This window comes from Haemaphysalis longicornis, unplaced genomic scaffold (genome assembly GCF_048455015.1).
Source record: "Haemaphysalis longicornis isolate Haplotype H1 unplaced genomic scaffold, Haemaphysalis longicornis Haplotype H1 scaffold_5, whole genome shotgun sequence".
NCBI classification, from domain to species: domain Eukaryota; kingdom Metazoa; phylum Arthropoda; class Arachnida; order Ixodida; family Ixodidae; genus Haemaphysalis; species Haemaphysalis longicornis.
This window is the reverse complement of record NW_027526385.1, coordinates 28,659,740-28,684,370: the sequence shown is the minus strand read 5'-3', so window position 1 is coordinate 28,684,370 and position 24,631 is coordinate 28,659,740. Positions and strand designations below refer to the sequence as shown.

The window sequence follows — 24,631 nt, the reverse complement described above, 5'->3', positions numbered from 1 at the left end:
CCAGGTATTTGAAAACACCGCATATGTAACTACTGGTGAACATTGCGTGTCTTTTGCATAAGAACGCCCTCAAAAGCTTGGTATCTTGCACAAACTCTTCCTATTTTGGCAGCTCTGTCACCGTGCCCGTGTGGCTACACTGAGAAACAAACCGGCTCACGCAATAGGGACAGTGGCAGAAATTACAACTTTTGAAATTCAACTACGGGAAAAACGTAAAGCTGTGCTTGGAAGTATAAATTTGCATACATACGGCTGTAGCAGCATGATATATTCAAAATTCGTCTTGATGAACCTTGATTCATAGCAGTCCGAATGAAGTAGATGGGACGCTTTCCAGTCAATGCCTTTTTTTCTAGTTTCAGTGATGCAAGACGACGCACTTCTATTCTTGCGCTCATTTTTTTTCCTATCTCTGCAGAGAATGAAAAGAGCATGGCAGAAGAAATTGTTTTTGGCTTCGCTACTACCACACAACAGGGAACCATCGCCATCATCAAAGACGCACGATCTCGAGGTAGGAACTGGCGACTAAGTTAATTTTAAGTGCGGAGCATTTCAAAAGCTCTGCTTGTCGTGTTAACTCGTCCGGTGTCACGCACCCAAAACAAAGCCCGGCATCATGGCGTCACGCACTCAAACGGAGGCAACGTGAAGAAAACGGCTTCCCAGGGCGGGATCTTACCTCGGTCCCATGCGTTACAAAGCCGATGTCAATTCCTTGTGCCACAGAGACAAACGTTCCTCATATGCTAAAAGTTGGTTGGGGGTGATCTTTGCTTTTCGGCGTGTACACGGACGCTGCCATCGCTAGGCCGCAAATACGTACGCAGTTATATAAATTAGGAAAAATTTTGAATGAACGCATTAATTATATAAAAGTATTGAAAACAAAACTCAGTGCCTTTTTATAGGTCTTGTAAGGGGTTGCGGTGCCCTCTTTTGGCTACTTTCGGCATCAACACCAGGCTGGTACTGAAACTCGTCAAGAGAAAGCGCCACAGCCTTTTTTAGCAGGTTCCGTACTACCCGAGAGCTTTCAGGTAGACTGCGACTGGTTTCATTTATTGAACAAGCCCTCCGTTTTATAGAAGAATCGCCATGCAGTCCACCAAATCGAGATAATCTGATAAAACCAGCCATGGTGCCACAGCTATCCATTTGTGAAATGAGTAATGAAAGAACCTCAAGGCTACCGAGGGCCTATTCAAGCTTCCGTAAAATATTGGAACACAACGGTATTAAGCGCCGTACCTTTCGACAACCCCATTGGCGAATATAAGCAGCAGGACCCACTTCTCTCTGAACGCTCCACGAAAAGAAATACCTTCACCCAGGTGCCTCACTCCATAGTTCTTTTGTCTCCCACAAGGCGTCACTTTCTATCTTTCTGGCGCACTTTCCATCAATATTCACACTGTGTCTCGAGATACGAACAGAAATAAGCTCAGACTCTTTCACCGTGCACGCGATATGCCAACAAGGCAGCAACATTCGCGTTAGTGAACGCTATCTACCCTTTCCGGTGGCTCAGTGGGTACTGCGTTGTCCTGATGACCTTAATTAAGGACTCTGGTTTGATCCCAGCCTTGAGGCCATTTTGTAGAGGGAGGTGAAAAAGGGAAACGGCCGTGTGCCGAGATTCTGGCACGCATTTAGGATCCGCAGGTGGTCGAAATTTATCCGGAGCAACACTCCACGGCCTCACGCCTCATAGCCCAAACGTACTTTCGGTGTGTTAGACCCCATAATAAACCAAATACAGGGTATCATTATATATAGACATTTCGGCATCTACAGTGCACAACCCGGCATTCTGTGCAATACCTCAAATATCCAACCCCTGCTTCTAGCAGGTAAGGTCTTTCGTGACAATCCGAGATTCCGGCGTACTGTGTAGAGTGCTTGCCCAATAGAGGGCGGCTGCAGACCTCGAGGCATCCCAGAATAGGGGCATCTTCCTCCCGCTTTGGTTTGTCCACCCCATGCGCTTTCATTTTCGTTTCTTCAACAGAAGATCGCATCGACTCACTTGTGTCATGAAAGCTCGGGATGGTGTTTCAAAAAAAGGAAGCGCCTCAAGATGCAAACGCTTTCCGTGTTCGGAATCGAACCTGGGTCCGTCGCGTTATGAAGCCGACGTCCATTGCTTCATTCCGGCATGGTATTCATATCCCTAGCGTTGGAGGCCGCCTTGTGCTGCGCCGTTGTCACAGACCCTGACGTTGCTTGGTCGCACTGCACGCCGAGAGATAGGCGGCTAATTTGAAATGGGCGTGTTGCAGACTCATGTTCCTGTTTACCGCAGCGTCGTTTGAACTGACGCTGCCACTGATAGGTCACGCTGCATGCCGTGATATGAGCGGCCGATTGGAAAGTTGCCGACAACTATAGCGTGACAGCGAAACGCCAGTGGTAGTGAACCGGTATGTGACGAGGTGATGAGGCGATTCTTTATGCGTCGAGCGCTGTTTATTATTCTGCTGTGTGCGTGGTAGGATTTTTAAGGTCGGGTCAACCTCAGCCAGTCGGTTGGGGGGACTTTGGTTTGGGTTGATTGAGTACGGGTTTGGGTTGATCGGGAATCTGCTTGCGTTTGGTTGGGGGTTGCTTCCGGGTTTTTACTTTTGGTTAGGTTTGGTTTGTATTTACTGGTGACAAGCTTCGCGGGCGCACCTATTTTCTTTAAGGAAGGGGTTGGTTACCTTTTTAATACATATTCACTTAATGAACCATTTCACCGTCAGTGTATTGGTAACGTACGCTACGAAATTGTTGCTACCTCCACTGTTTCTCCGTGAACCGACATCCGAACCTTTCTTTTTTGCATGTTATTTCTTCTCTTCAGTCGAAGTAACCGTTCTTGCTCAATCACTCACCTTTTTGCTCAATACCTTAACGAGATGGTCTGCGGAAATCACGTGGCGTGTGGGTTAATCTAGCAGAGTCCATCTTGTAAACTTTTTATTAACTACCATTGTGCTGTGCTTCAAAGTAGGTTTCGCTGAAGATTATATCTCACGCAAATAATGGTCCCGGAAGCGCCGTAGCGAGTCCCGACTAGAAAAAAAGCACGTGCACAACAAGAAAGGAATTATCTGGGTCCTTGTATAAGCAAGGTCTGCCTGAAACAAAGGTCAAAGCTCGAATAACTCGCGTCGTTTTGACTAATGCAGGCCAAAACTAACTTCATAAATGTCTTCCTTGGGTTTATCAGCCGGGCTGTTTTTGTAAGAGCTTTCGCTGGTTATCAGCGAGGCCTGCTTCTCCAGTTGCTTGCGACGTGCGCAGAAAGCAACTTGAGACTTCTTGTCGGTGGAATAAACAGACACACGTGCACAGAGGGCCAAAGTGCTCTTCTCTCTCTTTCGAACAACCTCCCAGGAGCCAGTTTTCTTCAACAACCGCCAGCGTCGCCATCGCCTGAAACGTTGACCCATTTCTATTCGCTGAACACTGCGGTTAAGCTGTGCATATAAGCGGACACCTAAAGACCCAGCTGTGGTCAAGTATTTTGTGCACCCCCAAAAGCAGGACACATTTTTCGGCTTCTCAAAAACAACCGAGGTAAGTTATTTTCTCATGTTTTTATTGCTTCCGTGATCCCGCCATTCTATTCTATAATCTGTGCTGCACGCGCCTGGAATCTATCACAAAATGCTTTTTTTTTTTGTTTAGTGAAGTACCAAAGGCTCCGAACAAACTGGCATGTCGTGTCACTATATTGAATTTGTTTTTTAAAATATATTCCTTGGCGCTTAACTATTACCGTTAGAGTTACCATCAATTTAAAATGTTTGCAGCAACATGAAGCCGGATATGCCTGGCTTCCATCGTTAAATATCGGTTTAACTTGCCGCGAGAAAATACGTGCTACAAATGTAACCCTACAATGCATAAATGACATTTCTTATTTTTAAGTTTATGTTACTTTTATTTCACGTCTATATAACAGGAGAATGGTACCAAAGGCACAGACGACCAGACCGCCATCCTCAGTCTTCTACACACTGTGTCAGGAGCGTTGCAGTGTCTGCGAATATTTCACAGAAAACATCTCACATGTAAGGGTGGTGCGACGATTATTGTAACACTATAAAAACTTTTCCTGGACGAACCGCCGCTCTGTTCGCGATCAAACTTCACACGAAGGTCTCATTTTATGGTCTATTTTGTTTGATACCGGGAAAAACGACAGTGCGTACCTGTTTAATATGAAAATGAATAAAAACGATTTTCGCCTATGGGAAAATGGCGGCTGATTTGGACGTGCGAGCCAGGGTAAGTTGATCTTGGAACGACGGCGCCACCTGGGGTATGCAGAGCGAACCGTACGCTGGAGATTCACGGTAGCAAGGAGCGAAATGGTGTAGCAGACGATCAGGAAATATTTGGCTCCTTCCTAGGTGATTTTTGTGAGAATCTGCTGCACTATTTGGCTCCTTCCTACCGTGAACCTCAAACGTGCGTTTCCCTCTGAATACCCAAGGTGGCGCCGTCGTTCCAAAATCAACTTGCGCTGGCTCACACGTCCAAACCAGCCGCCATTTTCTCATAGGCGAACATTGCTTTTATTTAGTATCAGAATAAACAGGTAAGTACCATCGTTGTTCCCGGTGTCAAACAAAATGGACCACAAAATGCGACCTTCGTGCGAAGTTTGAGCGCGAACACAGCGGCGGTTCGCTGAGGAAAATTTTTAAAGTGCCCAATTATCGTAGCATCACCCTATACGTGTATAAATTAAATAGTTCTTGGGGCATGTATGGATACTTGTTAAATGAAATGTAGGCAGCTGTCCCACTTATAAGATACTGTTTCTGGTCCAATTTGGCACTGGGTACTTTTATATCAGGATGTTGAGAGTTTTCAAATATTGTGAACGAAATGGTGAAATGTGACAACACCAGCAAGCGCTTTCGAACCTGACTCAGCACGCATTAATCATACGCAAGAAACATAAGTAATATTCACACCTAGACCTAATAAGCAACTCCCATATTGGAACTGAATTGCCAAAGAAAGATGTTTTCGTGTTTTTTTTTTTTTTCAACGTCTACGTGTCACCACACCACGATGCGTTTGCTGTTGTGGAAAAACTTAGGGTGGTATGAATTTCACGATCAGAGGAAAAGACAGCCTGCCGCCTCTTCATAATATCGCGGGAGCGTTGACCGGCGGGTCTTACACCGCCTTATCACGATCAAAAGCGGCAAAACTCGGTAGACGAGTGGCGTGCGCAGAATGCTGACGTAAGTGCCAATGCCGCTTCCTAGGCTGCTCCCGCACGCTCGACAGTCCCTCTGACTGCTGATCTGCCGGCTTCGCTTATCGCCGAAAACCGACAGCAAAATTCATCATAACGATAACGCGTGCAAATCGGTTGGCATCTCCGCATCTTTTTCACGGTGTCTCGTGGCGTCCCGAGCTTGAAAGCCAACAGAAAAAGCCGCCCGCATCTTCCCACGGGGGGAACTCGAGTAAATGCGTCGCATCTACTCGAGTCAAGCAAAGCGTCACGTCAAGCGTAAGCCATGCAAAGACGCCCTTGACTGAATTCCGAACGCGTGCTCCGCCGCTTATATACGTTGAGGGGACTGCGTAAGCCGGTCCCAGTCGACGACGTTGGCGTACTTGTAAAGCGGCGTGGACTCTAGGTGTTTGAGCCAACCGCGGATGTTGCTTGGCCGGAGAACGGCACACCGGTTATATGCGCAGCGCGCCCGAAGGAGAGGAAACCGCGGAAGAGAGAGTACTGCAAATGCGCCGGCCCAAGCGCGTCTGCCGGCCGCGGCTATGACGCAACGTGCCGCGGCTATGACGCAACACAATCCAACACAATCCACTTTAATCCAATCCAATCCAATCCAAATCCAATCCAAGCCAAGCCAAGCCAATCCAATCCAAGCCAATCCAATCGAATCCAATCCAATGCCCCTCGCGAGAGAGTGTTCGAATCCAATCCAATGCCCCTCGCGAGAGATGTGTTCGCTTTCGCCTCGACTCCACGCGCATGCGCAGTGAGCGTGCGGACTACGGACGCCAACGCGGGTGACATCGTGAGTTACTGAAATGCTCTGCATTTAATATAAGGCGCGTGCGTAACCTTCCCTTCTGTGTCGGCTCCGTGGAGCAGTCGGTAAAGCGGGATTCACACGACGGAGAAACCCTCTCTTTTTGGCCCGCGGGACCCGCTCCCGTGACCGGTTTTAGGCTCCGCCCCTCGGTGGGGATAGCCCGCGGTGGCTCCGCGAAAGAAAATGCCTCCGCGTGTTTTCGCTCGACGGCGGTGGCCCTCGGCGGGGAATGGAACCTGTTCCTCGGCGCTGTCGTCTGCTAGGCACTCCACGTAGCTCCGCACGTGTGGATGCGCCGCCAGGCCGGATAATCCGGTCACGTGCTGTTGACGTCACATATCCGTCCGCCTCCGTGAGAGGGTTTCTCCGTCGTGTGAATCCCGCTTAAAGTGCCGTGCACCTTGCGTTCCGCCCGCAGAGTCGTCGGATCGATACCTGGCGCCGGAAGGTATTATTTCTTTACATAGTGTAGGGTGCGGACTACGTAGTGATGCGGACTACGGACGCCAACGCGGGTGACATCGTGAGTTACTAAAATGCTCTGCATTTAAAAAAATTCCCCCGCATTTCCCCGAGGGGGAGAATGTGAAAGTGCGAATGCACGGTTGTAGGCCCGCTTGCGGCGCTTGCGCTCGGCCCCCGCAGCCCACTGCCTCGCCGCCTTCTCTTCCATCTCTTCCATCGGGTTTGTAGTATCACGTGTACACCACGCAGTTATCAAGCCGCTATAACGCCGCTGAGTCGCCAACGCACGCCGCTGACGACGTAGTTTGAATGCGTTAAAGATATAAGGCGCGTTACTCACACTGATATCAGCGTGGCTTCCGTGGCTTAGTCGGTAGCGCGTCGCGCTGCGGCCGCAATGTCCTCGGATCGAAACCTGGCGCCGGATGCTGTTTCTTTTTTAAATATAGAGGAGCACAGCGGACGCCGCCGACGCCGCCGCCGCCGCCGGCGGTGGATGGTTTGGGGTCGCTTATAAAGTGCATTCACACTTAAAAAAATCACAAAATCTTTCCGCGGGGGGAAACCATGGGGTGATGCGACGCATCTGGGCGGTGCTTGTTACGGTTGCGCCGACCATCGCGGTAGCAGACCTGTTAGTCTCCATTCAAATCATCGGTAGTCATGGGATGTCATCGGAGCGGCGGCGGTGGAGCGACTGAGCGGAGCGGCGCAGTAATCACGTTTATATGTACCGCACGTTAACGGTGAGGGGAATGAGAGAGAGTAGCGCATGCGCATGTGTTAACCGAGCGCTAACGCGCGCTGACGCCCAGCTGGCATGGTGAGGGGAGCGAGCGCTAACGCAAGATGGCGCTGCGGTGAGAGCGGCGTTATTACGCAGCTGGCGTGGCGAGGAGAATGGGGGAGAGGCGTGCGGACTACTGTAGGATGGAGGGACAAGACGAGTCAAAGAGATGCGTCGCATCTAAAAAACACAGGTTTTATTGATTCACGCCGTGGTCAATGGATACGTGAAAGTCCATTGCTCCTTTAGGCAATACGGCACGCGCGAGCCGATCCGCACACACCCACACACACAACAGAAATACTTCAGGTTTTTATTGTGTCTTATGCTCACTTTCGCATTTTGACGTTAAAAGGCAATAAAGTAACTAACGCCCCTTTGTCTAACGGCAACGGTGGTTGAAATACTCAGCTTTCTCGTGAAGGATTTCTTCAGTGTCGTTGGCGTTGCACGCACAAAGTTTTAGTGCCTGTACGGTCGCCATCAGTTAGATGAGGCAAATTTCTTTTAAATCCAAACTGATTCAACCATGTCGCAATGGCTTTTTTTTACATTTTACAATACACCGGATATAAAAAGCCCCTGTTATGCTTTGGTCGGTGGAAGCTTCTAGAAACGTCAGATGATATGCCTAATTTGGCAGCACCGGCGAAATCACAGCATTTGAATTTTTCACTTTGTACACTTCATAAAAATAGGTCATTTTCCCGCCGAAACATGCGACCTCCTCATGTACTCCGCTTATCTGTTCATTTATATGTATGCCTACCGTTCAATAAACTTCAAACTTCAAACTTCACAGTTTGCGGATTCGTCATTCCCATAGCGCACCACCTTGACGCATAATCATATCATGCGGTACTCCGTTTTCTCTCTTTACACTGAGAAATCTGACTTTATTGGGCACCGCTGAATACTCTTTCTTTAGGGCTCTCATCAGGACATTCCAAAAGAAACTGGCATCCCAAACCTACGTGTGCACATATTCTTAAGTTCCTCGTTGCAGTCAGACAATGCAGAAGTCATTTCAAGCCAGAAAGGACCTCCCTCTTTTATCGATGTTTTTAGACGAAGTGTGTTAATGTGCAATGAAATAGGTTTTCTTAGAGGCTCAGAGACTGCGATTGACATTCTTTCACCTTGAGCAAAAGGTTTTCGTCTTGGGCTGAAGAGTACATGTATCAACCCAAAGGTACCGGAAAGAGGGTTTCGTTCAGGTTTTTGGTCAGACACTTTCTTGAAACATTTGACAAATTCCCAAAATAAAGCAGCAAAAATATAGGAGTCAACTACTTCTGTCAGATACCCTTTAATTGTACGCCATTTCTTATTGCACCAAGGTACGATGAACTACAACAATAAAATAAAGAGTAACTTGAAAATAACTGTGCAATAAAAGGCATCTGTAATCCCTCAAAAGCCTAAATAATTAGTAGTTTTCCGTGCGTACACATTCCATAACTCGAGCCCTCCTTCCTTTACTACTCAAAAAGAGCACTTCGGCTCGTACGCTCCCCGAATCGGCGAACTCCATCTTCCAGACTTGGATGTAGTTATTTCCAGCATTCTCCGCCATTTACAAACTTGCTTGGGTTAAGCTGGGTGCGCATGCTACCTATTTCTGTAGCCCATGCTTTCAGATTGCACCCTTCGTTTCATAGTGCTTTGTGCTATTCCAGTTCTGTGCCTCGGTTGGAGCCGCACTGTACCCCTATCTTCGTGTGCTATAAATTTTCTTCGCGTTCCTAATCTGTAACCGGTGTCAGCGGTTATTTAGTAGCCGAGGCATAGTGTGAGTGAATTTGGATTCGATATATATATATATATATATATATATATATATATATATATATATATATATATATATATATTGTAAAGGAGATGAATGGTACAGGCGCTAGTGAACGAAACGCGATAGTGCGCCAGACTCCGCAGCCGCGAAAGCAGCATCGACAGTGACAACAAAACGAAAACCACCGACGACGAAGACGACAGGCGCGCGTCTGTGAACCCGCTCCATCTTGGATAACGGTCATTAAAGGCCTTTCGTCAGCTACCTTGCGTTGAGCAATACATCCCCTTAGAATTGGTGGAGGTTGCTGTGGTCCTGACCTCTCTCTACACTGGAACTCCGCTCCCGGACGCTCCCCAGCACCATGGCTCCTCCTCGCGAGACTGAGCCCCCGGCTGCATTTCCTTCGACGACCATCATCTGTTCCGGTTCCATTCGTCAGCGGGATCCCCCATTCTTCAATGGCCAAGACGAGCAGGACGTGGAAGACTGGCTCGCCACGTACGACAGAGTAAGCGCCCACAACAACTGGGGTGACAACGTGAAGCGGAACAACGTGGAATTTTACCTCACCGGTACGGCCGAGCTTTGGTATGGCAACCACGGAAAGCAATACCCCACGTGGTCGGAATTCAAATCGAGGTTTTCGGAACACTTCGGTCGCCCTTCAGTGCGGAAGCTTCATGCAGAGCAGCGCTTGCGAGAACGAGCGCAGCAGCCCGGTGAGAGCTTCCTCAGTTACATCGAGGAAGTTGTGGATTTGTGCAGGAGGGTGAGCGCCACGATGAGCGACGAGGACACAATTAAGCACATCCTCAAAGGCATTTCAGATGACGCCTTTCAAATGCTGCTGGCGAAGAATCCCCAAACGGTCACCGACGTCATCAACCTGTGCCAGAGCTATGACGAGCTCAGGAGACAGCGAGCTCTTACACGGCGATCTGTTGGCCCGGATGTGTCGAGCTTAACTGCTGGTAGCGACAACACTCTGTCTCCGCGCATTCAGCAGTTCATCCGGGAAGAAGTTGCCCGTCAGCTTTCCCTAGTTCCCTTCACACCGACGTCTGACGCCACCCTTGCCCCTTCGTTTAGAAGTGCTATCCAGCAGCAGGTGGCCGATACCATTCCATGCTCCCGCCAACACGCACCTGTGACCGCTTCGCTGATCGGTGCCGGCATCGCGCAACCCACACCACCTGCTGTTACGCCCACGTACGTGACCCCTATGCAAACACTACCTGTTGCCGGACCTCTAACCTACGCCGACGCCATCTCCAGGCCCTTTGCCGAAACCGTCACAGGTCAGCCAATCTTCCCGGTCATGCCGCAACAGCCCACAGAGCTCACAGGAAGACCAACGTATCCCAGCTGCCTGCCGATGCCGCCTGTGCTGCAGAAGCCGCCACGCCTACGGCTTGACCCGTCATCTTCGACCACCGCTTGGCGCACGCCGGACAATCGCCCAATCTGCTTTGTTTGCTTAACTCCCGGACACGTGGCGCGTTACTGCCGCCGCGGGGGGATGCCTGCACGGCAGCCTTCTTGGAACGTGCCGTATGTCTCGCCGCAGTCGATGCCTCGTGCTCCGACCACTTTTGCCGAGACGTCTCCGCCCGCCAACTCGCGTGACACCACCAACCGTCACCCATCCCCGCGACGCCGTTCACTTTCGCCGATGCGTCGGCGCCCCTTGCCTCCTGAAGCGGAAAACTAGGCGCCGCAGTTCCGGAGGCAAGAGCTGCGTCATCGTCGAACTGTTCAAGACCTACCTTCTTACCCAATAACGTCGTCGACATTATAATAGACGGAGTCGCCACTCATGCACTTGTCGACACTGGAGCCGCCGTTTCAGTTATCCGCCTAGAGCTTTGCCGCCGCCTGAAAAAGGTTATGACGCCGCATTTTGGACCACCCTTACGTACTGCTTCAGCACGTTCGATCGAACCAGTCGGTACGTGTACTGCCCGGGTGTTCATCCAGGACGTTCTGTACATTGTTCAGTTCATTGCCCTCTCTTCGTGCTCACATGACGTCATCCTGGGATGGGATTTCCTCTCCCGGCACAACGCTATCATTGACTGCGCCCGAGCCGAAGTTGAGTTGTTTTCGCCCCTTGATATACCATCAGAAATTTCTCCAACACCACTTTCCGTGAAAGTTTCTGTCGCCGACGACACTACTATCCCTTCATGCTCCACCGTCCCTGTGCCCTTGATCTGCCATCTTCCTTCCGACGTCAATGCAATTTTCACGCCGTCGCAATTGTTCTGCCAACGCCGATGTCTGTTGCTTCCTTTCGCCTTGCTGAGTATCCGCGATGGCCAAACCGCCCTGTTCGTTTCTAATCCTGGAGCTAGTCCTCGCTCTTTGCTCCGCGGCGAGTGCCTTGGACGCGCCGAGTCAGTGGAGACCGCCGTTTTCATCGCCGCTTTAGACGACCTGCCGCACGTTGAGGTGACCGGACTCTGTCCACCTCCTGCCACTGCATCTCGGGTATCCCCGGAAGTTTTTGATCTTTTGATCGTGCCATCGACGCCGACCTTACGCCGCCCCAACGAGACCAACTGATGAAACTACTGTGTCAATTTCATTCGTCCTTTGACTGTGCGCAGACGTCGCTTGGTCGCACCACGACGGTCAGCCACCCTATCGACACCGGCTCCCACGCGCCTTTACGGCAGCGACCTTACCGCGTTGCCCCTTCCGAAAGGAGCATAATTGACGAACAAGTGGGTGACATGCTCCAGCGTGGTATCATTCGACAATCGAACAGCCCCTGGGCGTCGCCGGTAGTACTCGTACGGAAAAAGGACGGCTCCATCCGTTTTTGTGTCGACTACCGCCGCCTAAACAAAATAACTCGCAAGGATGTTTATCCGCTACCACGCATCGACGACGCCCTAGATTGCCTTCAAGGAGCAGAATATTTCTCGTCCCTTGACCTACGCTCCGGATACTGGCAAGTCCCGATGGCAGATGCGGATCGTCCGAAAACAGCCTTTGTTACTCCAGATGGTTTATATGAATTTAACGTCATGCCGTTCGGCCTGTGCAACGCGCCAGCCACATTCGAACGGATGATGGACAATATTCTTCGCGGCCTCAAATGGAAAATATGCCTGTGTTACCTGGATGACGTCGTAGTGTTCTCACCCGACTTTTCCACGCATCTACGGCGGCTCGAGCAAGTTTTAGCTTGTATGAAGGACGCAGGCCTTCAACTAAACCTAAAGAAGTGCCGATTTGCTGCTCGCCAGCTGACGATCCTTGGCCACGTAGTTTCCAGAGATGGCGTTCTTCCTGATCCGGACAAGCTTCGTGCCGTGGCTGAATTCCCGAAGCCGACCACGATCAAAGAGCTTCGTAGCTTCATCGGGCTATGCTCGTATTTCCGCCGCTTTGTGCGTAACTTCGCCTCCATCATCGCGCCATTAACACAACTTCTTGGCAACAAGACGGGTCTTTTGGCATGGTCATCGGCTTGCGACAAGGCCTTTACAACCCTACGTCGCCTCCTCACGTCCCCGCCAATTCTTCGCCATTTCGACCCGTCGGCCCCGACTGAAATCCACACCGATGCGAGTGGAGTTGGTCTGGGTGCTGTTCTGGCTCAAAGGAAGGCCGGGTTCCACGAATACGTGGTCGCTTACGCGAGCCGCACACTCACGCCTGCGGAGACGAATTACTCTGTCACTGAGCGGGAATGCTTGGCAATTGTGTGGGCCCTCTCGAAGTTTCGTCCTTATCTGTATGGCCGACCTTTCGACGTGGTCACCGACCATCATGCGCTTTGTTGGTTGTCGTCCCTGAGAGACCCTTCTGGCCGACTGGCACGTTGGGCACTCCGCCTTCAGGACTTTGACATCCGCGTGGTGTATCGGTCTGGCCGCAAGCACCACGACGCTGACGCCCTCTCCCGGTGTCCGATGTTGCCTGACGAGACGACTAATTCCCCCTCTGAGTGCTTTGTATCGCTCGTTGACGTGAGTTCCATGCCATCTGAACAGCGAAAAGATCCGTGGGTCATGTCGCTTTGCAACTACCTTTCGAACCCGTCGAACTCGTCGGTACCTCGAACAATTCGGCGCCAAGCGTCCCACTTCGCTATTCGTGATGGCTTGCTCTACAGGCGGAACTACCACCCTAATGGGCGCAAATGGCTGCTCGTCATTCCCCGCCATCTGCGCTCTGAAGTGTGCGACCAGTTTCACAGTGAGCCTCAGTGTGCCCACGCCGGCGTGCTAAAGACCTACGAACGCCTTAGACTGCGATATTACTGGCGTGGTATGTATGGCTTCGTTCGTCGTTATGTTCGCTCTTGCACGGACTGTCAACGGCGCAAGCCACCACCCCCTCGTGCGTCTGGCCCGATGCAGCCTTTGGCGTGCCCGATTCGACCTTTTGACCGGGTAGGAATCGATCTCTACGGACCCCTCCCCTGTACTGCGGCTGGCAATAGGTGGGTCATCGTAGCCGTCGACCACCTGACACGGTACGCCGAAACCGCTGCTCTGCGTGCCGGTACTGCCGACGCCGTTGGAACATTTCTGCTCAACCGCATCATCCTTCGTCACGGCGCTCCTCGGGAACTTCTCAGTGACAGGGGGCGTGTCTTTCTATCTGACGTCATTGAAGCGCTCCTAAAGGCCTGCCGCATCGTCCACCGCACGACTACTGCATATCACCCGCAGACGAACGGCTTAACCGAACGTTTTAACCGCACCCTGGGGGACATGCTGGCAATGTATGTGTCATCCGACCATTCCAACTGGGATATGATTCTTCCATTCGTAACCTACGCCTACAACACTGCCAAGCAAGCCACCACGGGTTTCTCTCCCTTCTCCCTTGTGTATGGACGCGAGCCGTCGTGCCTGCTTGACACGATCCTCCCCTACAGTCCCGACGTGTCTGAAGCCTTGCCAATCTCTGACGTCACCCGACGTGCGGAGGAGTGTCGCCAACTGGCTCGCTCGTTCACGTCAGACGAGCAAGGACGCCAAAAGTTCCGCCATGATGCGTCGACGCCTACCCCAGAATTTTCTCCGGATGATCTCGTTTGGCTCTGGATTCCGGCCACGACTCCTGGGCTGTCGAGCAAGCTCATTTCAAAGTATCACGGACCGTATCGTGTACTCGAACGCACGTCGCCTGTCAATTATGTGGTCGAGCCTCTGAACCCTTCATCTGACCATCGCTGCCGTGGCCGAGAGACCGTTCACGTAGCACGCCTGAAGCGATACTTCGAACCCGCCATGGTCTTGTGCCCCTAAGTCGCCAGGATGGCTCCTATTCGTCCCGGGGAAATTGTAAAGGAGATGAATGGTACAGGCGCTAGTGAACGAAACGCGATAGTGCGCCAGACTCCGCAGCCGCGAAAGCAGCATCGACAGTGACAACAAAACGAAAACCACCGACGACGAAGACGACAGGCGCGCGTCTGTGAACCCGCTCCATCTTGGATAACGGTCATTAAAGGCCTTTCGTCAGCTACCTTGCGTTGAGCAATACATCCCCTTAGAATATATATATATATATATATATATATATATATATATATATATAGGGTTTGGAAATGAGGGTCTCGTTAGGAAATACAGAAAGAAATGCCGGCCGTCTACAACGCCAAAGAAGGCATAGGGGAAGGTTAGACTATTTTTTTACCGTTAGTAACGTTACATTATTATTAATTTTTATTAATTACATGGGAGAGAAAGAAAGAAAAACACGCGCCCAGAGTGGGGACCGAACCCAGGCCTTTCGATTAGATCTCGAATGCCTTACCAATTCGGCTATCTGGGCGACTGTGTTCCACTTCACTTTCTGGGGTATTTATATTTACTACAACTGTATCTGACGCTTGTTCGGTCCCCACTCTGGGCGCGTGTTTTTCTTTCTTTCTTTCCCATGTAATTAATAAAAATTAATAATAATGTAACGTTACTAACGGTAAAAAAATAGTCTAACCTTCCCGTATGCCTTCTTTGGCGTTGTAGACTGCCGGCATTTCTTTCTGTATTTCCTAACGAGCCCCTCATTTCCAAACCCTATTATCGCGCGAAAGCTTAGCGGGGGCCTCGGTTCTGGCTGCATTGATGCCAAGGTAGCATAAGAGGGTTTCCCGCCAGTTGACCGCTCATGACAGGCTGTAGACGTTCGCGTCACGCCCCGGGGGTTGAAAAATAAGGTCCCATTCTCCCCGTGTAGTCTGAGTGGCGCTGGCTACCACCCTCAAGCGTCAGATACAGTTGTAGTAAATATAAATACCCCAGAAAGTAAAGTGGAACACAGTCACCCAGATAGCCGAATTGGTAAGGCATTCGAGATCTAATCGAAAGGCGTGGGTTCGGTCCCCACTCTGGGCGCGTGTTTTTCTTTCTTTCTTTCCCATGTAATTAATAAAAATTAATAATAATGTAACGTTACTAACGGTAAAAAAATAGTCTAACCTTCCCGTATGCCTTCTTTGGCGTTGTAGACTGCCGGCATTTCTTTCTGTATTTCCTAACGAGTACCTCATTTCCAAACCCTATTATCGCGCGAAAGCTCAGCGAGGGCCTCGGTTCTGGCAGCATTGATGCCAAGGTAGCATCAGAGGGTTTCCCGCCAGTTGACCGCTCATGACAGGCTGTAGACGTTCGCGTCACGCCCCGGGGGTTGAAAAAGAAGGTCCCCTTCTCCCCGTGTAGTCTGAGTGGCGCTGGCTACCACCCTCAAGCGTCAGATACAGTTGTAGTAAATATAAATACCCCAGAAAGTGAAGTGGAACACAGTCGCCCAGATAGCCGAATTGGTAAGGCATTCGAGATCTAATCGAAAAGCGTGGGTTCGGTCCCCACTCTGGGCGCGTGTTTTTCTTTCTTTCTTTCCCATGTAATTAATAAAAATTAATAATAATGTAACGTTACTAACGGTAAAAAAATAGTCTAACCTTCCCCTATGCCTTCTTTGGCGTTGTAGACTGCCGGCATTTCTTTCTGTATATATATATATATATATATATATATATATATATATATATATATATATATATATATATATATATATATATATATATATATATATATAAAATCCAGGGAGTAGTAGAACTTTGAAGATGGTAGAGAACACAAGAGAAGAAAAACTTCGAACAAGGTAAAAGCACGATTTTGGCCTACGTTTCAGCAAAGAGAACTTGCTTTCCTCAGGCCCTGAGGAAAGCAAGTTCTCTTTGCTGAAACGTGGGCCACAATCGTGCTTTTACCTTGTTCGAAGTTTTTCTTCTCTTGTATATATATATATATATATATATATATATATATATATATATATATATATATATATATATATATATATATATATATATATATATATATATATATATATATATATATATTTCAATTACGCATCGTAAAAAAATCCCGCTTCGGGCTCCAGCGTGTTCCTCTCTGCCCGCTGAAGTTTTTCTTTGCCCAGCTTGTACTCCTGCAATATATGATGAAACACTAGAAGACAAATTACGTCGGAATGCCACAAATGTGTCCTTTCTACCTCAACAGGTAACACAAGCCGCTGCTATGCTTTTTTTATGACCATGAACGCATTACTTCGGTACTTTAAAATAGCAGTTTTGGAAGAGCTCAGGTTAAAATGGCGCCAAGGAAAGCAAAATTGAAGTCACCTACCGGGGGTTCCAGTGCCAGTTAAAGCGCAGTTTCAGCTACCTTTACTTCTCACCTTTTTGTTTTTATAACTGTTCCCTTACGTTTATAAAATGACACTGTTATATACAATACAGACAAACAACGTTTTTTACGAGTTACAAGGTACAAAAGTATCCCCCTTTCAACAACCGGATCTAGAAAAACATACCTCGGGATGGAGAGGGAGGAGGAAAACACTTTGTTGAAACGAAAGAGCTCACGTAGGGTGGCTGGCGGATGTCTACAGGGCCTGCGCGACTACCTAGGCCCGGGTGGTCGCCACCTTATGGGCGTTTAGATCCAAGCTCCCTAGGGCCTGCTCCCAGTGCTAAAAAGTAGGAGAGTGGGAAAGGAGAATTTCGAAATATATATAGGGAGTAATAGCGAGTGTCCTGTGCGTCGAATTAGGGTCGCTGGGGGGAGGACAATCGATGTGGGTGTAAGTGTACGAGTTGTCGCCTACGGGGGAAAGTGCGTGTCTGTAGCAAGCGCCTGCGGTGTCGGTGATGGATACGCAGGTGTTAGACTTCTTCTGATGAGATGGTAGTGTTGTCAAACGTCGCGATAAGTAAGAAGGGCTGGTTGGGTTAACTCAGGGACGCCGTCAATACGTGTACAAGAAGCGGGAGCCCGGAAAACTGGCGCTAGAGCATTTTGATGTGCCGCCTCATTAGCTCCTATCCCAGTATGATTAGAGTCCATACTAGTGACGCGGGTTCGTCCGGAGGTTTTTTGAAACAATTTTGGAGTCTGGTTTGGAATTAACGCCTCTGGGGAAGTTCCGCATTGCTGTCTGAGAATCTTATTGCACGACGAAGGGGCTGGTCAGTGTGCGAAGGCAAGGGCATTGGCCTGCCCCTACGCAGCCGTTGGTAATTTGGTGTGTACGGTAGCGGATGTCATTGGTTGTGTAGTTGATGAGCCTGTGAATACTAGGGCGAAAGCGGGATGGTTTGGGTGCTCTGCCACGTCAAAGTACAGCGTGAACTCATTGGAGTTATATTCTGAGCTGTGAGTGCGAGCGCGGGCCAAGCGAGGCTCCGCTGGAACCTGGAAAGTGCATGTACTTAATAAGTTCGCCGATTACAGCCTGTTCTGATTCGGTTCACCAAACAAGGAGTGTTTCCTGATGGCAAGTACGTGGAGGGGTGAACCACGGATGCTTCTAACGGCTAAGCTGTTTAAGCTTTCTTTTGTCCGTGGGGATCGATAAAAGAAAATGCCGCTGGACGAAGGGGAGAGGGGAAAAATGCTATGCTAAGACGCGTGAGGGTAAGTAGCGAGGAGGCAAAGAGCTTAGTAGCAGGTGTTAAGTGTGCGCGCCTCAAGAAGAAAAACGCTTCCCGTTGTAGGAATGGTAGAGTTTCATTAGGGTGAAATCCCGCGCTGCCATCGCGCGATATTCTGGGCACCGCAATTACAGCAAGCGCGATTTCTCGCCTACATGGGTTGCCTACCCACTTGGCTTCGTTTTTTGTCTCGAAGCCAAAATTAACATTTTTGTTGTTAATTTTGCATAAAGCTTATAAATAATCACTGAGAAGTACATATTTTGCAGCATCAATTTTATAATAACAAGACATGTTTGAGTGATGTTCTACAGTAATATTGTGGGTTTTTTTGCAGCCACAAACAAAATTTCAGCCGGATCATGAGCCATGCGAAGAAGTGGAACGTGCCTGCCCGACACATGAAGGAATGCTTGCTGAAGCGCGGCTTTCCTATACAGCGGCGCTTGACTTCCCTCCAGTATATATTAGTTTCAAAATCTATGGTCCGCATTGAACGTGGGTCCCTCGCGTTACAAAACCAGCGTCTATCTGATTGCGCTGTCCTCGCATTCGGGGCGCACATCATTCATTTTTTGTTTGTTAGCTTTGGGCTTTGGCTTCAGATTTCGGCAGTTCGGATTCTGGACTTCAGGAGGACGGACTTTGGAATTTGATTTAACTCAGTTGTCATGATGAAAGCTTCGCTTATTACCCATCTTTCTCTTAAGAAAGAGACAGGCGCAAGAGAAACTAAGTTAAAGCTGTTAAAGACCACCAGCTCTCCTGTTTCCTTAGTCCTCTCATCTCAATCGCGAAGGTGGCCATTTTTTTATTTATAGTGTAACAAGTGCAGGTGTACTAACAAGTATAGTATACGCGCTCAGTAAGAAATATAATATACGTGTGCAGTAGCTAACTTAATGGCTAAAGTTGAACTATGATTGCTCCCAAGCTGGCTTGATCCTCGGTGCATCCGTCTTCCGGCTTTCTTTGCAGGATGACAATGAAGATACTTCTCCTGGTGATGGTGGTTACAGTCACTGGCATTCTGTGGTAAGCAGGCACCATACACATCATGCATAGCATGAACTAGTGTCACTAGATAGGATACAGAGTGCCGTCACTGAGGCACACAAGCTAGCAACCATGGTCATTTTGGTGTTTATCAGTGTTGCCAGATTGCCGCTTCTGCGGACTCACCGCTAATTTTGACGAGGTCATTTGTAAACAACACTACTGAAGACACAGCAACATGGTGTCTTCGGACACACTTCTGCAGCTGAAATGGTTCGAAGCGCGTTATCTTTGATTCTCGTTCGTAACGACGCCAGTCTCGCGCAGCCGCAGAGCAGGGAGGATAATCTGAGACAACCACCGTTGGCCGACAGAAAGCGCATAAACAACAAAATGGCAGCGCCCATAAGCCGTCCCAGTGTGAACAAATGTCACGTGATGCGAATTGACCAATGATCACGGTGGTGGCACGGAACAATAGGGCAAAAGAGGGCCGATACTCTGCACCCTTATCTAGTGACACTAGCATGAACCTGTGGGGTGGCAACATGAAGCTTTTTGAGCAACTTCTTTGGTAAAGCTCCCTCAGCATTCTGTGTACACCACAATGACTTTTGTACCTCACGCGTTCCCGGAAGCATACAGATCATAAGCTTTCGCCTTAAAATTGGTGGCTTTAATTAGGGGATACATCAGCTGAAACGACGGTTTACAAGGTGCCGTTCCGCATTCAAACGCGCCGCATCATCCCTAACTACAGTTTCATGTCCGAAGAATATGCCTCACCCGCCACGGTGGCTCAGTCGCTAAGGCGTTGCGCTGCTGAGCACGAGGTCGCGGGTTCGATTCCCGGCAGCGGCGGCCGCTTTTCTGATGGAGGCGAAAAGCAAAAACGCCCGTGTGTACGAGATTTCGGCGCACGATAAATATCCCCAGGTGGTCAAAATTAATCCGGAGCCCTCCACTACGACGCGCCTCATCGCCTGCGTTGCGTCGGTGCGTTAAACCCCACAATCAATCGAAGAATATGCCTGTTTTTTTGCTTTAGGTTTGTTGTAGCAAGAGTACTGGCACCTAAATTCGCTGATATACAAAAATATTTGTTTGTTTATTATTTACACTTCCCCTTTTGCCTCGTGCACATTCTGTTGCCCCTTTAATCAGAGGTTGCCCTCGATAATGTGAATAAATAATGATTTGGATAACACCTAGAGACAGGAAACGAGCTACCGGGACCACACAACAAATCAGACTAGAAGATATAGTTAAAAAACGAAAAGAAATGGACTTGGGCTGGTCACGTAATTAGCCGAAATGACCATCGGTTGACTACCAGTGTGACAGAGTGGACACCGAAAGATCCGTCTAGAAAAAGAGTAGGGAAAATTACGGGATGGAAGGAAGAAATCAGGACATTCGGAGCCAAAGAATGGACCCGAGCGTCGCGGGACAGCAAAACGTTGGACGTCGATAGGAAAGGCGTTCGTCCTGCAGTGGACCTACTGGCCTGTTGACATTGATGACGAAGCAACAGCCGGGTCTCTGGCGAAGCGAGAGGGGCTGCAAGCTGTGCTGTTTGTTTAGACTTGAAACACTAGTGCAAGCTACACCAATGTTTCTTTGATATCGCAATATTTAAACATAAATAAAGACAACTATAATATCGTCATGCACTTCGTGCTAACCATTTTAGGTACATCAGTCCATTGATGCCACTATAAGACAGTGGCATTTTTTGTTTGAGCAGTTTGAGAGTGAAATAAACTGCCACGTAAGGCGTTAATCTTTTTGAGTGAAGATGCGTTCGTGCAAAATTTATAACGCCTTGTTTATGAACTGTAAAATCCTTTTGAGTGAAGATGCGTTCGTGCAAAATTTATAACGCCTTGTTTATGAACTGTAAAAACATCCCCCTTGCGAGGGGCACGATCAAATGCAGAGCATTTCCGCGGGGGGCGTGCCTGCAAGTCTTATGGATTACGTATTGGTTGTTGTTGTTGTAATTGTTGTCTTCCAGCGTGAAACGTGAAACGTTCCGTGAACCCCCTGCCGCGGCTATTACGCAACGTGGAGAGGCTACGACGCAACGTGGCGCGGCTATGACGCAACACAATCCAACACAATCCACTTTAATCCAACCCAATCCAAGTCCAATCCAAGCCAAGCCAAGCCAATCCAATCGAATCCAATCCAATGCCCTTCGCGAGAGAGTGTTATAGCGCCGAAATCGCGCCACCACATGAACGCGAACCGAACGCGGCGACAGAGGGTGTTGCGAGCGGAGAGAAGGCGAGGAGGACGCGGGGGAGAGGGTGCACCTGTGGCCGACGGTTGAATGAGTGAAGGATATAAGGCGCGTGCGTAACCTTCCATTCTGTGTCGGCTCCGTGGAGCAGTCGGTAAAGTGCCGTGTACCTTGCGTTCCGCCCGCAGAGTCGTGGGATCGAAACCTGGCGCCGGAAGGTGTTATTTCTTTATATAGTGTAGGGTGCGGACTACGGACGCCAACGCGGGTGACATCGTGAGTTACTGAAATGCTCTGCATTTAAAAACTATTGTTCCTTCCCACTCTACGTTTACATCGCATTTAAACTATTTCGGGTTAGTTTAGGGCACTACAAAAAAGAATTTTACCACCTATTCTTTTTAAAGAAAAAGGCCGTTCACTGCATTAACAGCGTACACTACCTTCCTCACACTCGAGTACATTTTTCACAGCATTAATTAATAGGAATCGATAGCCTATATGATTAGCGCCTGCTCTATCAATTACACGTTTCTGATTCTCTATATCAGCAGTTCTGGAAACGATTATCTTGCCTAACAATGCGGACCAGAGATACTTATCTCGCACACCTGATATGTGGTTAGTACCATTTCCCAGATGATGATGATGGTTGGGTTTTATTGGCGCTAGGCCAACTATAGGAGTACCATTTCCCTGAACGAATTAATTTTTCCAAGCATTAGCACATAACATTCGGCACATATTAAACAGAAAGAGCGTCGAATTTTCAGGGCGGAGGTGTACGCGACATACACTTCGTGATGCCTGTGTCACTCGGTAAATGTTCCGTACAATGTTTTATATACATGTTTTTCCGGTTTGCTGTGTTCGTATGCTTCCAGTAAGAAGTGTAAAGTGCGTGAAAAGTTTTGTCTGCCATTGCATTCATTCCCAACTTTTGTTGTAAATCCAAGGGTGCTGTTCCACAGATGCTTTTGTAAAAATAGGTTTGCTGTATCACGTGATTGTGTAGTTTGTTGTGTTAAATTAGCATTTTATGCATGTGCGTATTCGGAGCTGCCAATGGGCCCGCTGGCCCCGTCGAGCGTCTTCCAGCAGTTTTTATGCTAGGGTGGCCTCCAACCTTGTAATCTTGAAGATAAAATTGATTTGATTGATTCGATTGATTGCACACGTGCCATAATTTCTTTGTTCCATTTCCGGAGCATTAAATCACGAAATTAGCACACACAGGGTAGCCTTGAAGCGAATCCTCAAATGACGAGTGTTCTGTGTATTTTTTATCTCTACGAGCAAAACGCCTTGCGGCAAAGCGAACTTTAACACGAGCGCTCATCATTAAACTAGCTATATATCTTCTTTTATTAAAAACTTTCCCAACCACCAATTTATAAACATTGGCCTCTACGTGGACTCTATCACTACTCCCAATAAAATTTAAATTTTATAATTAGCTACTTCCAAATTAAATGGAAAAAATAACAACAATTCTGTTTGCTATCAATGCAGGGGTACCTACGGCACGAGTACGGTTGCAGAAAACGGCTCTAAATTCTGTTTTATCGAAATTGCCACAACAAAGATTACATAACAACTGTTCACTATGAAGACTTACATGCTACGCCAACGTTATTTTCGAAGTCAAATTCGCTCACAAAGAGTGAGCTCATTTCTGTGTCCGCAATACCGCGTCACCTGTGTGTCTTGTGCTGAACCGCTTCCGCGGTCATCCATCTTCACAGTGCGGAATCACTCATGACTTTTTTTGCAGGCTGCATGTATCTGTAGTTCGAGAGCTCGAATTGAAGACATGCATTTTTTATTTATTTATTTATTTATTTATTTATTTATTTATTTATTTATTTATTTATTTATTTATTTATTTATTTATTTATTTATTTATTTATTTATTTATTTATTTATTTATTTATTTATTTACATTTTTACGCGCAGCGTATCGGCGACTCGGCCACCCGCCTGCGCTGCTGTCTGCGACCCTGACAAGTGCCTACCAGTGCGGTGCCGATGCGGCAGCCAACAAGACGACTGCAACTGCTGCAACTACTGCAACACCGTAAGCAGTTGCTGATGGCAGACCGAATTGGGCTTTGGCTCAAAATGTAAGCTAAGGTTTAGCTACAAAGCACTGAGGTAACCCTTCCACCTGTGTTATAAAATGCAAGTAGAGACAGATGAACTCGCACAACCATCTGCTTGACGTTGTCACTGAGGATCACAATAACGCAGAAGCCTAGAAGGCTTATCATTATAAGGAATGTGGTTTATTTGATAAGCACTTTCAACTAAAAAACAATACGTTACATATCTCAATGAAAAGAACAGTTCACAATCAACGCGTACCTCCAGTGCTAACTGATTGAGCAAAAAGTTGATCGGGTCACGTAACTCTGCTTGCGCGCTTTAAAGGCTGAAGACGCCTGGCGATACTTATTAACAACTTCGTTGTTGCAGCATCCCTTTTGCATGGCTTTTCCGTTTTGTATATTTGCCTTTGGCGCGAATTGCTTCAACTGCCTTTTTTTTCTGCCTGACAGTGAACGCCTCCCTTCAGCTTCGTTTCTTCTCCTTACGGCGCCAATTACGGCCGCAAGCAGGCCGGTACACGCCACAGCTTCTCGCCAGTGAGAATGCGCAGATGGAACAGTCTTTACTGTCAAACACATATAAACTTCCTAGACAATAGTGTGTTGCAGCGTGTCAACCGGACATGCATTCAGGCTGCTGCAAAAGCGTTCTTTTTAAGTTGCATACACCTGCGCCGCCTGTTAAAACGTGGCTTAAAAGCAAACTTCACTCAAAATTTCAACCTTTCGAAAAAGTAATTTTCTTATAGTCTACCGAAAATACTGCAACATACAAAATATGACCGCTGAATTGCGCGTATCCGCGGTGTAAACGACCATAAAAATGTACTTTTTAGAAATTCAGAAATTCAGAAGAGCGCGGCCATTACGGCTCCAGTAGCGCTCCAGCCGGCCCAACTGGCGAGCGAGCACCCGCCCACGACCGGCCTGCCAGAGCGAACCTGCGCGCAACCCTCCGCCCTCGCGGCAGCCCAAGGAGAAGCGCGTACAGCGCATCTCGACCGGTTCTCCTAGCTGGCCGTAGGAAAAAGCGCAGGGCCGGCCGCAGTGTCACTTCCGCTTCATGGCTGTTTGCGTGATCCGCCGGCAGGGGCAGCGTCGGCGGCGGTGGAGCTACTTTGAACGCTTCTAATTCATTAACCAGGCATTTCACGGGGCTATTAGTCACCTCCCAGTTGATGGGGTGGTAC

The 24,631-nt window shown here is 48.5% G+C and overlaps 2 protein-coding genes across 2 annotated transcripts in view; both read left to right on the top strand.

The window, feature by feature from the left end:
• Positions 1-3,389: 3,389 nt before the first annotated feature.
• The window catches only part of LOC144138007 (8.6 kDa transglutaminase substrate-like), a 29,664-nt gene continuing 8,422 nt past the window's right edge, over positions 3,390-24,631 (top strand). Inside the window, exons 1-3 of the mRNA XM_077670039.1 lie at positions 3,390-3,567; positions 19,071-19,127; positions 23,290-23,410. Of these exons, the coding sequence (XP_077526165.1) occupies positions 19,072-19,127; positions 23,290-23,410 (177 nt within the window). The 5' untranslated portion in view covers positions 3,390-3,567; position 19,071. The remainder of the gene's footprint in view (positions 3,568-19,070; positions 19,128-23,289; positions 23,411-24,631) is intronic.
• On the top strand, positions 9,486-10,835 carry LOC144139620 (uncharacterized). The gene has a single exon (XM_077671916.1). It carries the CDS (start codon positions 9,486-9,488, stop codon positions 10,833-10,835), a length of 1,350 nt encoding a protein of 449 aa, XP_077528042.1.

Bases quoted from the DNA above. Each gene is read 5' to 3' on its own strand.
- LOC144139620 (XM_077671916.1), top strand. From the start codon at position 9,486: ATGGCTCCTCCTCGCGAGACTGAGCCCCCGGCTGCATTTCCTTCGACG.